Consider the following 15956-nt stretch of genomic DNA (forward strand, 5'->3'; position numbering starts at 1 on the left):
TTTTTTTTAATTTCCCTATTAGATTGTTATTCCGACTTGGTGCCTCCCACTGGTTTGTTTTCAAACTAGTATAGGAATAAATTCCAAATTAAAAATAAAACAGTAGTGCAATAGCATATCATATACTTTAGTGTTGTTAGTGAAACTCCTGCCTGTCAGTCTAGACTCCCCTGACTAACTTCCCTAGCCTGTTAAGGACAAGAACAGTTTAATCCTATTTCACAGCTGCATTGGGAAATTTCATAGATTATTTGCACACACATCAAGAATTTTGGCTTAAATGAACAGCAAAAAGTTATCTTTTGAAGAAGCAGGTCATTCTAAAGTGTATTCCAAAGCACAGAAAGCTTCTAGAAAACAAAAAAAAACCCCAAACAACAACACAAATATTTCTGGGGTATAGCAAATACAGCCCCACAAACAGCATGTGTAAGCCATGCCATGTCATGTCAGTTCTAACAAATGACAATATGCACCTCTTAGCCACCTCCTCTACATGCTTGCTGCACACTTTTGAACCAGGATGACTTCTTTCTGACCCAAGACTGTTGATTCCCCACCTATAAGAGCTCACAAACACCACTTAGAACACTGCCACCTATCAACAAGCCCAGCACACCTGTTGGAGGTTAGGATTTTTCCTTTTTTTTTCCTTTGTCTCAGGAAATTTTTCCCCCATTTGTTGCCTGAGAGATGAGAATGACGATACTTAAGAGAGACAAAAGATGTGGCCAAGATGAGTAATTCTTAGGACCTGCCATACTGCAAAAAGAACAACACTAGCATGCATGCTTTTTGCTAAATCTTCCACATCAAGCTTTCAGCATGAGATTTCTTCAGAGAGAGGATGAAGCAGTAAAATTCTGCAAATGTAAAGCATTTAGGTGTTAGATAAGTAGAGAGAAATTATATTCACACAGAACCATCTATGGATTTAAATGCCTTTAAATTATCAATGCATTGCTTAGAAGAAAAATTAACAGATTAAGTTGCTATCAGATTTTATTTTGTAGAAATATATTAAAAGATGTAATTGTTCTGCTAAACCTCCACAAGCCAGGACCACAGAGAATTAGTTATCATATAAAAGACCGCAAAGAAATGCAGTTCTGACTCAAAACTAAATTTCCAATTGAAAAAGAAAAAGAGTGGGGAAAAGCTTCCAGTCTCATGAATGGAAAAATCTGATAGATGCTCAAAGTCCTCTCTTGTGTCAGTATCCCAAGGTACTCAAGTTTGTCCAACACCTGCAAGCTTCTCAGTTAACTTAGAAACAGTGCTAGAAAGCCACAATGAAAAAAAACCCAAAACAACCAAACAAGACACCACCACCAAAGCTCAACTTGAAACCCTGGCCAGAATAGTGAAAAAAAGCCCAGTTATAATTCTTCTTATGACTAATAATTGGAAATTGTGTCACTTCTGCATTTCCCGAGTTCTCAATTTGACAACTCATAATGTTTTAAAACAGACATATAATCACTTACCTGCCACACTACAATTCTAGAAAGGCAATCTAATAATTTAAATATGACTCGACAACCTGATAACTCACAGCATCAACAGAGAATGGATGACTTGGAACAACAAAGAGAATTCCTGAAGACTCTACCTTGATAGGTTTATTAAAATCTCCACCACAGAAAGTTTGCAAGGGAACACTGAACTTCCTCCAGCATGGATTTAAGTTGTTCTTGATCACCTTAAAAAAATTACAGCATAATGTCACATGAGGAATACATCATTCAACTCACTAGGAATCATGACATGAGGGCTCTTCACCGCAAGCTAAGAGCAGCCTCAACCAGTTCAACCCTTGGCCTATCAATGGCCAAGCAACAGCTCCGTAAGAAATAAAAGCTTGATGCTCTGGGTAAAGTTAAATTTTACAGCCAAGCTCAACACCATTGAAAAGGAAGAGAGGCCCTCTTCTCGCATGCTGTCCATGGTCAGACTCCTCACTCAGCTCCATCCAGTCACCAGGCAGCAAATAAACAATCTGCTGTAGCCATAGTGAGCAGAATACCTTTTTATAGGATACAACTTTCTCTGCAAAACTGGTGCAAAGCATAACCAAGAGTGGGACTCCCACTTTTGGTAAAAGTAAGCTGTCTGATCAACTCAAAGAAAACATCGTGTGGAAATACTACCTCTGATCTGTACACAAGCTGCCATGTTCCAGCATCGCTCTGCTTGTAAAACTCCAGAAATGGATCCGATTTACCTAAGAAATCCTGCAAACAAAAACCCACCAGAAGTAATCAGCCTCCTCTATATTTTACCAAAATGAGTAAAGAATTAGCTAATTGGTATACAATACTTCAAACAAAGAACAAACGAACTATACATTTGTTTTCTTTCCTCACTTTTATTTTCCTTTTTAAAACTGCTGCACTCTGTAAGTCATCAGAATTTATCAGCTCCAATTCCTAGTTCTCCTCAGATCATTTTTGTCCCTATAAATCATCTCATTTTACTAACTGAAAGTTAGGTCACTAAATCCCCGTATTGGCCTTTGGCTTAAAATAACATTGAGCAGTACACCTAAATTTCCACCTTTTCTTCTTTAACAAAAACACAGAAATATCAGTTCACAGCTACAGTACTCACTGGAGACAATTACATAACTGATCTGTATTAATATACAGAATGTTCCAAAGCCAAAATAATACCTCAAAACCTAAACCTGGCAGTTGAGTTTCTGGTTTGACATTGTGGTCTTCAACATGCAATTGTGTCTCCAGTTTACTCCATTGTAAATAACACAAAACACAGTGAGCCTTTGCTTACACATGGATTACTGGCTTAGCTGAATGTCTGCAAACACAGAGATTCCTGGCCAAAAGGTACAAAACATAACTTCTAGAGAAGCATGGAATATAATTTTTTAAAAAATAAATACCTTTTTGTCCAAGTTTTGGGCTTCAATTTCCAAGTACACAACCCTGGTATCTTTAATCTCCTCGGCTGAAATCTATGCCATGGAAAATGGAGGGGGGGAAGTAAACAAGAAATCACAGTTTTGCTTACACTTTGTCCATAAAAGAAACTGTAGTTTCTTTTAAATATCTCTCTCCTGTATACATGTAGCATTTGAAGATATACTGACAGACAACCAGAAAAGCCACTTTATCCCAGACAAGATATTGAGAGAGTTTTTTCACACAAAAACCTCATTTACCGTAATAGTGCCCTTTCCTGCTGGCTTTCCCTGCTTCAATTCCAGCGGTCGGGTGAAAACTGAGCTGGACACAACCTAAGGGTAAAAGGCAGATAATAAAAATATCAAGTTAGACAAAGAGCAAAGAATTACTCTTCATGTGCAAAGTTTTCAAACTCTTGTAAAAGTTCTAAAAAGATTTAAATGTGTTTCCAACAGTGACAGCCATCAGTTTGTGCTCCTGAACAGTCTGAAAATGATCTTTCACTATCCAGGAAACAGTGCCCACAAACACATCTCCAAACTTAACTTTAGCTTCCTATTTTTGCTACCTCTTAGAAACAAGAGGCATTGTCATCACAAGCAGCCAAAAAGCTGCTAAAAACAGAAAATACTATTTAATTTATTGAATCTTTCTTTAATAATATGAATCCCACTTTTCTTCTCTTGCCTAGCTATACAAACCCCTTCTCAGGAAAGGAACATAGAATCTCGAGTAGCCTTATTTCCCCTGATTTACCACCTGATGGTCAACTTTGTGCAAAGGAAACTCCATGAGAGCCCTCCAAGCACCATGCTTCCTTACTCCCAGACTGCCTTTAGTGCTACAAGTGCCTCCTAAGTTAAGCAATTAATTAAACACCACATGTATTTCTAACCTTTGCTTTGTGATCAACATAATGATTTTTCTAACTACATTCAACGGTAACACGAACATGTTTAACAGTGTTTTCAAATTTGAGTATGTTGAAGCCTTTGACAAAGCAGATTTTCACTTCATTTTTTATAATAAAACCAACTCTCGCTTCTTATTTTGTACATCACTTAACACGTCTACACGCACCTGTCCCAGTGTGCACTCAACCCCTCCCAGGTAGTCATCGTCATTTAAATCAAAGGACTTGTTATCAATATCATACACGCTGAATTTCAGCTTCTGCACTTTCTCAAAGTAGTAGTCCACAACCAGTTTCTTGCAGAATTCAGGGTCTTGGCAGTTCTTGATCTTTTCCGTGCGATCTAGCTGCACAAACACAGGAGTAAAGCTGTTGATAATGAATACGAAGCCCATACTCTCCCACGCAGCTTTTTACCTGCACCAGGTGGACACAGGCACCAGCAAGGCTACACACCCTGGACCATGCCTTGTGCTCAGTGACAAACCAGGCTGATCAATGGCTCCCCAAGAAAAGAAATGGCATTGAAAAATACACACTATCATATGGGAAAATTCTGAAAATTAGGGGGAAAAGATTGCTGAAACACTGTATTCTGGAGTGTGTGCTCTAGAGCAAGTCATACCGTAACAGGCAAATGAACCTCCTGCTGCAACTCTGAGCAAACAAGTCAGCAATTAATGAAACCACAGAAGGTTTCAGTGTGGGCAGTGTGACTGACCACCAATTGTAAATCTGAATTAAGTATGTCATGCACCTGCCAGGAAAACCTACGGGATGGAAAGGGGGAGACTCGGCCTGTTTACACCCACCGGCAGCGCGCGGCCACCGGCCGCTCTTACCTCAGCCCACCGGCCACCGCCCGCGTCCTGCAGCAGGACGCAGAGGGGGTCCGACCTGGAGCCCAGGTCCCTGTCGAGGAGGCTCCGGCAGGACACGGACAGCTCCACCCGGGACACGCACGCGGCCATCTGCGGGCAGAGCACAGCGTCAGAGGGCCCGGCCCGCACCCCGCGCGCCCCCGGTGTGGCGGAGCGGAGGCACGCGCGGGCGGGGCGGGGCCGCGGCTACCGGCGCTCCGCGGCCTCTCCCGCCCCGGGCCAGGCGGGCGCGGAGGAACGCGGTGCCTCCGCGCAGCCGGGCGCCGACTGCGGCCCACCTCGCCCCGCCGCCGTCCCTCGGCTGTTGAGTTCACCTATTTCTACCGGGCTCTCCCCGCTGCTCCCGCTCCCCGCGCAGGAGCCCTTCCCTCTGCCTCGGTGCGCGCTGCTGCCCCAGGTTTCTACAAAGGGCCGGGCCTGTTATCCCCTCCCTGGGACCGCCGCTCACAGCCCCGCACAGGGACAGGGACCTCCGTCCCGCCAGCGCCGCAGCCACCGCCCCACGCCGAAGAGTCGCCGCCCCACGCGATGAAAGCGCTGCCAAAGCTCCCCCTGCTCGCCCACGGGAGCCACAAAGCCCACGTGCTTTGCCGTGCTGGCTTCCAAAACACCGTAACATCATCCCACAACCAGAGGATAACTAAATTTTATTACACATTAAACTGCAGACAGCTTCTGTTTGAGGAACAGCTATAATTCTCAAAACTGAATCAGAAGATGAGCCTTCAAGCATCAAAATATTACAGAGACTGGACAGGTTGAGGGCTCTACCAAGTGCTTTAAACAGGAATATTTCACAGAGAAGCTCCTTCTGAGTCTGGAAAATAAGGAAATACTTGCTTTGGCTTTCTAGTACCCGAGTACCTCATGGCTTCCTCATACTTTCAGGGTGTATATATTTAACTCAAAAAGAAGAGCTTTTATTGTATAACATTTAATCCCTTGGACATCCCAGTCTGCAATCTACTCTGGACAAATGTTAACAATGTCACTTAATACGCCAGTGCATGGCACTCAGGTGCTCCAGTGAGCAGGACAAAATTAGCAAAGCTTTAGGCAAAAATAATCATAGTGCAGCTTTCAACTAAGGTCATTGTCATCGTTTTGTTTAACACCAGTATTTTCAAAAAAACTTGTTTGAAGTGGTCTGGTCAACTGTTCAAACTACTGGCAGGAGCCATCCATTTTCCACTCTGTCGCCTTCAGCCCCAAGTAAGATTCACAAAGAAACCGCTGCCTTTAATAAATACATTTCCCATAAAATTGCAAGTCACAGCTATCAGGTTTTTTCTTGATCTCCACATACCATTCCACCAGACCAGCTTTCATCTCACACAGACTCATATCTGTGCATTTGAGGTTCTACAGATAACAGCAAAAATTTGTTTGACACCCACTATTCCGACAACAAGATCAGGACATCTAGTCTGGGCTCCTTTGCCAACATTTTTGCCTCTGTTTTTCTCTACTGCAACAGAGATTTCTGTACTAACAGGAGGCACCTTTCCTCCCCACTAGAGCTCAAAGAATCAGGAGTAAAGTTAACCTCAAAGAAACAGCTCCCCATAAGCTTTAGCATCCCCTGTCAGCAGTGGTCCATTTCTGGGAGGAAACCATTACTGCAGATCTTAAACTGCATGCAGAACAAGCCCACATATATTTATTCCATGATAAAAAGACATCAAAAAGGAAGAGTTTGAGATGGCAACTGTTAAACCACACAATGGAGCCAGGAGGTGAAGGGACCAAGTCCTCAAACCCAATCACCTCTTATCTGCTACCTGAATCTCTTCTCCAGATCAACAGCAATGAAATTATGAAAGTACTCCACTGTTTCAAAGATTTGACTTCCAGTACCCAAATACCCAGAAGGCTGTCTCATCTGATTGTTGTAAATTTAGAAATGGCATAGGATTTCCCTTGAAATACAGCCCAGATGTTCTGCTGAACCACTGAAGATGTCACAAACTACATGGGATCCTTTCCCACTATATCCTCTTGCCTCCATCAGGAGATCACAGGGCACTCACTGATGCACATAACCACCAAGACACAACAGAGCACGACCAGGCCAGCTGTTTGGAGTGGCTGAGCAGGAACTGTCCTAACTGGCTGTACTCCCTTCCCCACCAACTCAGGGGATAACAAGAAAGCAGGTTTGACAACTACAGACAGAAACCTTATGAAAAGAAGATGGACAGCTCCTTAACAGATTCAGATTTTAAAAAACCCTTTTTTAACCTGAAAACACCAGTTTAAACCTCAGCCAGTAATTACTTATATATTACTGCATATGGATGTCCTTGAAGGGCCCACACAACCTTCTTTTCACGTCATGGCTACCCAAACACACGGTATGGGGTTCTCCAGGATCAGTTCATTCCTTCAATAGCAGCAGAAGAAAATCCTGGTCATAGACATCCCAGCAGCAAGAGCAAGGAGTAGTTGGTCTGTTAAGACACAGCATCCATTTCAGCCAAGCCTGAAGACCTGCTTAGCCTGCAGGTAAGCATCTTTGCCCAGATACCCTGTTCATGCAGTTAATTGAGCAGCACAAATCTCTGGAAATCTGCCTGCATTTGAAAAACTTAGAAAGATCAAAAGTTTAACATATTTTCATCCCCAAACACACACACATTAAAAAAAACTTAATGGGAACAAAAAATAGTGATGTTCCTCACCAATTAGAAAAACTAGCTCCAACTTGATTTTTTAACAGGATTTCATTATGAAAATATTGGCTCAAATTTTTTCTTTTCCTCCATAAAGTAAGATTTCTGGAATTTACTTTCATTCCTCATAGTAAACTGTAGTGATTGCATCTCTCCTTCTATAAAAAAAGTGACTAGTTTATGTGAAATATATCAGCTTTCATCTCCACTTCTCTCCATGAAGTCCCAGTTCCTTTCCTCCAAGAGAAGTGAGAATCCCAAAGGTTTTCAAAATGCCAGCAATTAGTGCTTGGACTTAGAACCACGCCACACCTAACACAACCCCCCAGCCTGTTCCTCTTTAAGCAGGAGCCTATGATGCTTTCTCTGTTTTGCACTTCCACACAACGCTGCAACATCATCTTGGCATTTCATTACTCCAAGCTGCCCAGCTGGCATGTGCCAGCTCACTGCAAGGGACAAGCACTACAGCATCACCCAGCGCTGACACTGTCGGAGCAGTGACACTTCACCACTTACCAGTGCTGTGCAATAGACACATGATGGGAGAAAAATCTTGTAGTGGTTACTAAGCTCAAACAGTGCACGAAGGCTCTGATCTCAGGCTAAGCATATAATTTTGTGCAATTAAACTGAAAGAACTTGGGGTTTTATTATTTTTATTAACAGCCGCCTTTTTCCTCAGCATGCATTCAAGAACACCAATTGTATTCAGCTTGCAGACTGGAATCAACATTTCAAAACCACATTTCATGTTGTTTTACTGAGTTTTCATAGAGCATACTTATTTGTATCCATTCATATACACAAAATAAACTTAGTTTTTAGACTTGCAACACTATTTATAATGACAGAATATTATTTACATTTGTTGCAACACTCAAAATTTTCCAACAGTTTCAGAAAATCTAAAATGCATTATTTTTCTATTTTCCCCCTCACAACCAGCCTTGATAACTAATATTGGTGTCTACTACTCGAACCTTCTGGTTCACAGAAGACAGTAGCTGTTTCCAAAGCAAAACCAGCAGCTAAAGCAAACTACTTTCCACAAAGTTACCACGTTTCATTTATAAAGGATTTATTATACATTGACCCAGATCAGCTTGCAATAATGACAGTTTAACAACCTCCAACTGCCACTAGTACATTAAAGTACCACATGGTCTGGAAGTCGCAAAACTAATCTAGCCACAGAAATTGAGATTGCCAAGTGAAAATAAACTCCAAAAGAAGTAATAAATTCAAACTCTCTTTAAAATACAGGAAACAGAGCTACTAGGTACAGTGGTTTCAAATGAAAAGGCAACGTAAGCAAGCCACCAGGTAAGTGCTGTTGCTTGAAACAGCTTGTAAAACACAGCTGAGGTTGTGTTACACCTCCATGATCAACAGTTATATGGACAATAGCCACACACATCTGATCCACTGCTCCCACAACCTGGGGATCTTACTGGTGAGAGCCATCACCTGTGAAGTTTCACCTTGAGCCAAATTCTGTACATTCCCTCAAGGGAAGAGTTTCCAACACACAGCTTCAGATCCATCAGGTACCTCTATTTTTTTTTGCTCTTATTTAGAATTGCACATGATATAACACTACATTTTGAAGAAAAAAGTAATACATCACCCATGTTATCCCTACCAACACTAGAGCAAAATACTATCCATAGAAATCTGCAAGATCCCAAGCACATCCTCCAGAGAAGTCTTTCACTGCCCAACCAGATGTCACGCCCACTTGTTCAAGTAAAACACAGAATGGCTCCATACTAGGTACACTTTAAGAAGTGTTCAGACAACCAAACTGAGGTCCAGTTTAAAAAGTCAAAATCATTTTTACTATGCATACCACCTTTTCCCTGCAAAGATGATCATAAACTCCAATAGGTGTATAATACATACAAAAAGATAACTCTCAACTTTTCAACAGAGCTCTTCTACACTGAAATGAAGTACAGCAGTAAAGAAGTTGGTCCTAAACAATCAAACCAAGACCAAAAATAAAAAGCTGCATTCTAGGAAAATCCCATAGGACATCTATGCTACACATTCAGAAGAATAAGCACCTAACAACCTGCTGCTTTCTGGAGTTTCATATAAGCATTTCAGAACTTCCAACCTTTCTCACATTTCTGCAGAAAAAACAACTTCCTTTCACACGGAAAAGAACACTTTCCAACATAAAGAAAATCAACACATAGACAAGTCTGTAATATTAAATTTATTATTCCTCTAGTGATTCAGCTTAACCAAAGCTTAAAGCAAGTCAAATGTAAGAGAAGAAAGCATTGTACACTTATGGTTGAAGAAAACTCCAAACCAAGAGAGATTAAAGGCTTTAACTGTCCCAGTTCAGAGCTTTGGAGGGTCTTGCATTTCCCCAAAACACCACATACGGGTGCCTGAAGCATAAATAAACTCCTCTTTACTTATCCCTCCTGTTTGAGAGCCACCATTTAGTTAACTAAGGACCAAGTGCTGGACACCGTGAGAATTATTGAATTACATAGTTTGTTTTATACACTTCCATCCCTCAGTAAGCCTGAAGACCAGAGCCTCCTCTTTAGGCTGACAGGATGAGGTGAAGACAGTGAGCACTGGGCAAGAGGGGCACTGTGATCACCCCAGCATGGCAGCTCACAGAACCCACAGTCACCCAGAGGACAAAAAAAAATCTGATAACTTCATGGCATCAAACACCATCAGCAGTATTTTTAGCAGTGCCAGGAGGTGGTATCTTCTGGAGAGAAAATGGTAGCACTATCACTGAATACAGCCTTGTGTGTCAGCCTGGTTTTGCTGTTCCACATAAAAATGAAATATAAGCGAGGATTCAGCACAAGAAAACCTGCAGTTTTTTCATATTCAATCACACTAATAAATTCTCATTAAGTACATAACGCTATACAGAATACCCAACCAGCTCTGTTTCAGTGTACACCAAATATTAGACATTAATTTAACGCCTTGTTTAACTCAAACTTGAGGCTTTAATGCATGTGCTCCAGGACAGCTGATTTCCAAAGAATTTACTCTGTACTGGACTGGCCATAGTTCCTGCCTTACATTCTGCTTACAAACCCAGCACAAATGTCAGCAATCGTGCCAGCAGGATGTCCCTACTGCAAATTTCATCATCTTGGCCTTTTGCTATCCAGCAACTCAAGAAATTAACCCAACACATGTAAGAGAGCATCTCCATTAATTAATCTTGCACTTACCAAAAACCTGTCCCCTCCCCCTTGTCTCTTGCTTCGTTTAATCCCACACCTTCCAGTTATCACCCAACTTTCTTCAAAACTCCTTCTCTCTTTTTCTGCCGTGATCCCAAAATACGCAGACCAGCAGAAGCAATGCTTTCTCTCATTATTAGTTCAATTTTGAGGGGGCAGCCTGTTACATTTTGGGTTTTGATATTACAAAGCTGATCCTGGTGCTGAGGTCAGGATCACTTTCTGAATGTGTCATCAAAATAAAAGTTATAATTTGATCCTTCTTTCCTGAACGCCATAAGGCTCTAAAATAAATCATATAGCTAGGTTTGTATCACTAGATGCACTAACATGCATCTTTATTTTAAACTGCAATTAAGAGAGTCTAATGAGAAGCACCACAGTCCACAAATTATTAGTCAATAAAGGCCTGTTCCAGCACAACAGCTCTTCCATGGGCCACAGAGCCTCATCCCACAGCCGTAGATGTTCTGCAGACAATACAAATGGCTGCAATTTTTTCTATCATTTCATTATTTCTGGCAGTTTGCAGCAGGGATGCAAGTGGGTTAAGATCACTATTACTACAGGCAGGGAATAAATCACTATTCTCCATACTGTGTTCCAAGCTGTCACTGTACATACAAGGGGTTAATTAACTGCTATTACAAATTTGACATATAACCTGAAAGAAATCTCCTAATGGTTATAAAAGAAAGAGAACTGTGAATACTATTAAGAACAACTTTCTAAACAAACCGCTGTCAACTCGATTCTGTCCTGGTGAAGAGTGCCCATGGTCCATCAGACAGCCTTAATTCCAAGGATGAGACCTCCCAGGGTGGACAGACACGTTTCCTCCAGGGTGAAAAGCAGAGGCTGTGCTGATGCTGAAACTCTGAGCCATGACCAAGGGTAAGACCCCCAGCCCAGCCCCTAAGCTCAGAACTGGACTGCAGGCCTCATCAAACACTTTTTTGACCACTGCGCACCTGCTGAACACACAGGAAGGTACAACCTGGCTCTACTCACTGAGTTGTGTCCACATGAACCCTGAAGCTCCAGTATCACCACGAAAATGGGGGTGGGGTGGTGTGTCCAAAACCAGCCAATGGGTACAAGCTCTGACAACCCAACCTCCAAGATGCTCCTGGAAACTGACTGAGAAGGCAAAGCTCCCATTTATAACAACAAAAATAACAAGCTTAGAACAGTTAAAAAAAAAAAAAAGCAAGCAAGCTGAAACAAAGCATAACAATCACAAATGGGATGGTAATTTCCAGTAAAAAATGCAAGCAAGAACTTCAATCAGTTCATCTTCTTTACTGCAGCTTCCTCCCACCCAAGAGCCAAGTCCCAACTCTGGGGAAAAAGCACCTTCTACAAATTCACCTTTATACCTGTACAATGTTCACTGTTAACTTGTACAGCACCAATATCCCCCTTAATCACGATCAATAAGCTCAAAGAAATGACCGTGCATGCCTTCACTATAGATATATTCTCAACTTTTCTCAGAAATAAGTTAAGAAACTGACAGGTGAACATTGAAACTATTTCAAATATTTTGGAACATACTAAATTATAAAAAGTTTCAAATTAACACCGGGACTTAAGCAAAACCTATTACTAAACCAACCTCTTCATGCAAAGAAAACATGTTTCAAAGTTCTTCACAGTATTTAATAGCAGAATATCAAACCCCATTTCCTTGAAAAACTAACTTAACGCAGGCTGGGGCTTTGGAGTCCATCACTGGACTTAAGCTACAATAGTAACTGCAATCCTAGAAGTGTTCACTGACTCCTCCCACCAGGTAAGACTTTTTTTTCCCCATTCCTTTCATATTTATTCAGCTGCTTTTTCTTTCCCCTAACCATGATTTTCAAGTATTTATTACTGAAACTTAAAGAACAACTTAACTGAAAAACAGACTTAACAGCTCAACCACACAGACCTTTGTAACAACCCCAAACGTGTGTTTTACAAGGCAAGCAATCTTTGCCTTTCTCCAGTAAGGTCTTGTTCTTTCCCTTAAAACTCCTGTAGGTCTAAACAGCTAAACATTTTGTCCCATTCCCCAAGTAAATCCCGCTGGCTATCACTCAATCTTCCACTTTTCAATCCAAACTCCTTAAGCTGAGATCAAAGACCACATTGCAGTTTCACCAGCAAGTACCTCCACACACCACTTCTCATTTACACGCACCCATGATTTTTGAAGTGGTTCCTCAGCATCCATTCTGCCTATCCCTTTCACAACCTCTACCCTTCTCAAACACTGGAAATCTAAACTATAGTACCACTATCCTGTAGTTATACTACACCAATATAACTTTACCCATTCCTCCAAAACTAGGCATGGTGACTTCAAGGCAGAAACACATTAAGTCCACCTATGTAGACTAGTCCATACTGTGTGAACAGCATTAGCTCAAAGTAAGACTTTAAATACAAGTATGCCAGCAATACATTTTATTGATCTTTGCTATTTTATCAAAATCACATGACGAATTTTGGTGGCTACATGATACCAACAGCCACTTAGTCAATGAAAAGCTTGTCATATCATCTTCTTTTTACTGCACTTGCTGAATCATCACCAGAAAAGACTGAAATACACCAGAGGAATTCCTTAGACTGTTCTCAGTCACTCTGCAGTTATTATTGCACAGTGACAACTCTTGCCTAAAAAATTAGTAAGGACATAAAGCAGAAGTGACCTTTCAATTTCTCACACTTTAAGAATCGCATAACCCCTTCACATTACATAAGCCAGGCTTTCTTCTTCTACTTTAATCTCAAACATGATCACAAAACATGATCCAGAAAAAAGCCCAAAGCTTAATATTGGTTTTGCAGTACTCCCAGGAAATTGATTTCTTTGATTTATTCACTGCAAGTTCAACCTAACTGCCAACAGTCTTTCAGGTCTTTCTGCTTTTAAGTGTATGCTTCCTTTTAAGAGAGAGATTCACACTCTGATACTACTTTTCTGTCACTAATTATTACCATCTACAGTATGAACATCTTAACTTCTCCATCCTAATCTGTTGCAAAATAATGACACTTCAAAAAAAAAAAAAAAAAAAGAAAAACAAAAAAACAAAACAAAACAAAAACCAACAAAACAAACCTAAAAAATCCCACCACCACAAAAGCCTGACATTAAGGAAGTAGAATAAAGGGAAGGATATGGCAAGGAATTTTAAAAGTTGTTTTTTCTCTCCCCCATCCAGACTAACAATAGAACAATTTATAGGCTATAAACACCAAACAGACCTCATGTTCCCTTTCTGTTCTGTTCCAGGTCCAACTTCTCTTGCCAGTGCACCTTCACAAAAGCACAAACCCATCACAACAGTGGGTTCAAGCCATTCCACTTGTCTCAGAGACAAGTAGGCCAAAATGATCACACAATCTTCCTGCATTATGGGAGAAGAGACCACACAAATTCAGGCACACAGCTGTTTCCTCAAGTGCTCTGCCATGTCTGCTACCCACAGTATACGCACTGTAACAGTTTCCAATCTATACCCTGAAGAAGTCTGTTGTCACCAGGTCCGAATTTGCTACAAAGGTGTTCCACACCCTTGAGAAAACAGGTCTCTGCAAGGCAAGCGCCTGAAAACCCCTACAACTCCCACCAGGGACCCCCTTTCTTTTCTCAAAGTGAAATGGTTTCAACTAACTTTTAAGAAACATGACCGAACTGTGGCAGACAGAATTCTCCAAGAAAAACTTCTCTGATGAAAAACCTAGAGTAAATTTAACAGCTGTAAAAGAATGAAATAAATTACACTGACTCTAAGCAGACAGACTTGGGAGTTACGACCATTAGGTGGAACCTGCAAACTTGGGTTACAAGCTGCAGAGCACTACCTGCCTCAACCAGGCAGTGGGCAGGACACACGTCAGACTGACTCGGCACCACAGTCATTTGTCCATCATAGATTCTTCATCACCAGAGCTTTTATGTCAACCTAATGCAGTACCAGAAGGATTTGGAAAGCACAAAAAGATTAAAACAGTATCTGTGTGCTGCCCAAAAATTTCAAAAAACAGGTTCTTCCTGCCTAAACTACTTCTTCAAACCTAAAGAAGACAGAGAAGAAGGTTATACTACATCACCACACCGTGGCTGGCGCTGAACACAGTTACAGGGATTCCTCTCACTTTCCATAATAACAAAATTAAGTGATCCTATGGTTATATTCATTCCAGTCACTGCACCGAAATAGCTGGTCTTTCACAGAGATACATTACCTGCAGACTAATTAGGATTCATAGTACATTCACTTATTATTTAGTTTAAAACGAAGCATTTTAGGCTTCAGAAAACTTACTGTTGTTTCTGCTTGAAGCTATTTTTACAGACCCAACTAATGACAAAATTTAATGCAAAAAGTAACACAAGCTATCATGCAGAAGGAAAAGACTGCAAAGTCTTCTGCTCCCAGAGACATTAAAGCAGCCAAATACTACCTACTCCTTCAAAGAAATAGCATGATACAGTGCTTGCACTGCAAGGAAGAAATGCCATTCGGGTTATTGTCTCAACAAAACTAGTGTCAGTTACCCAAAGGGAGGGCTAAGTATCCAGATGACCAAAAAAGGCCTTCAAAAAATTCAGGACATTTGTGCAGTAGTGTTGTGTGTATGGTGTTGTGTGTGTAATTTTCCACGTATACTTGAACGGCTTTTTAAAGAGATGCATCCAGTTAAAACACCTTTATATACACACTGACTTAAGTGATAACAACTACAGTTGTCTTTAAAAAACTTTAAAAAGACCTACCATCAAAAACTATTCTGATTTACAATCTAAGAAAATATAAGACTGTGCAGAGCTTAGGTTTAACAGCAACTCATTTAGAGCAATTACCTATTTCATACATTCTATCATTAACAGCTGAATTTACATTTCAGATCAGTTTAAGAATGTAAGTATTTAGTCACTGGTTTATTGTGCTCTTTTTCACACAAACTCAGTGCTGAAGTTTCTGAACCCACATACATTCTTTATTAAATTAGGGCAGCATTTGGTTGTTTTCACTACAGCTAAAGCATGAAAGTTTCACTTCAACCTTTCAATTTCCCCCCTAATGCCCCATCTCTGATGACAATGTTGATGTTCCCTTAAAGTGAGGATGAAAACATTCTGCCACTGGCTTACCAGTTACTGAGAGACAAATTAGCTATACCACCACCACCCTGCACACATACCTCCCAAAAAGCACTCAAGTCCATATTTGGAGAGAGCTCTAAGTGCTATTAAAAACACTCTTATCTATTCATATGAAACTGGACCTGCAACACAGAAGACTGGCTCTGCAGCAATGCTGGAATGT

At 40.9% G+C, this 15956-nt stretch overlaps 1 protein-coding gene across 6 annotated transcripts in view; it reads right to left on the reverse strand.

Moving 5' to 3' along the window:
* The window catches only part of CPNE1 (copine 1), a 50705-nt gene that overhangs the window by 18447 nt on the left and 16302 nt on the right, over nt 1-15956 (reverse strand). For all 6 annotated transcript variants that reach the window (XR_005603488.1, XM_039563600.1, XM_039563598.1 and 3 more), the window contains 6 exons: nt 4680-4808; nt 4005-4184; nt 3182-3256; nt 2903-2974; nt 2151-2234; nt 1613-1702 (listed from right to left, as the gene is read on the reverse strand). Coding sequence is in view for 5 of the 6 variants with exons in the window: in XM_039563600.1 (XP_039419534.1) it covers nt 1613-1702; nt 2151-2234; nt 2903-2974; nt 3182-3256; nt 4005-4184; nt 4680-4808 (630 nt within the window). In the remaining variant the exon portion in view is untranslated. The remainder of the gene's footprint in view (nt 1-1612; nt 1703-2150; nt 2235-2902; nt 2975-3181; nt 3257-4004; nt 4185-4679; nt 4809-15956) is intronic.

Source organism: Corvus cornix, chromosome 20 (assembly GCF_000738735.6).
Source record: "Corvus cornix cornix isolate S_Up_H32 chromosome 20, ASM73873v5, whole genome shotgun sequence".
Classification (NCBI taxonomy): domain Eukaryota; kingdom Metazoa; phylum Chordata; class Aves; order Passeriformes; family Corvidae; genus Corvus; species Corvus cornix.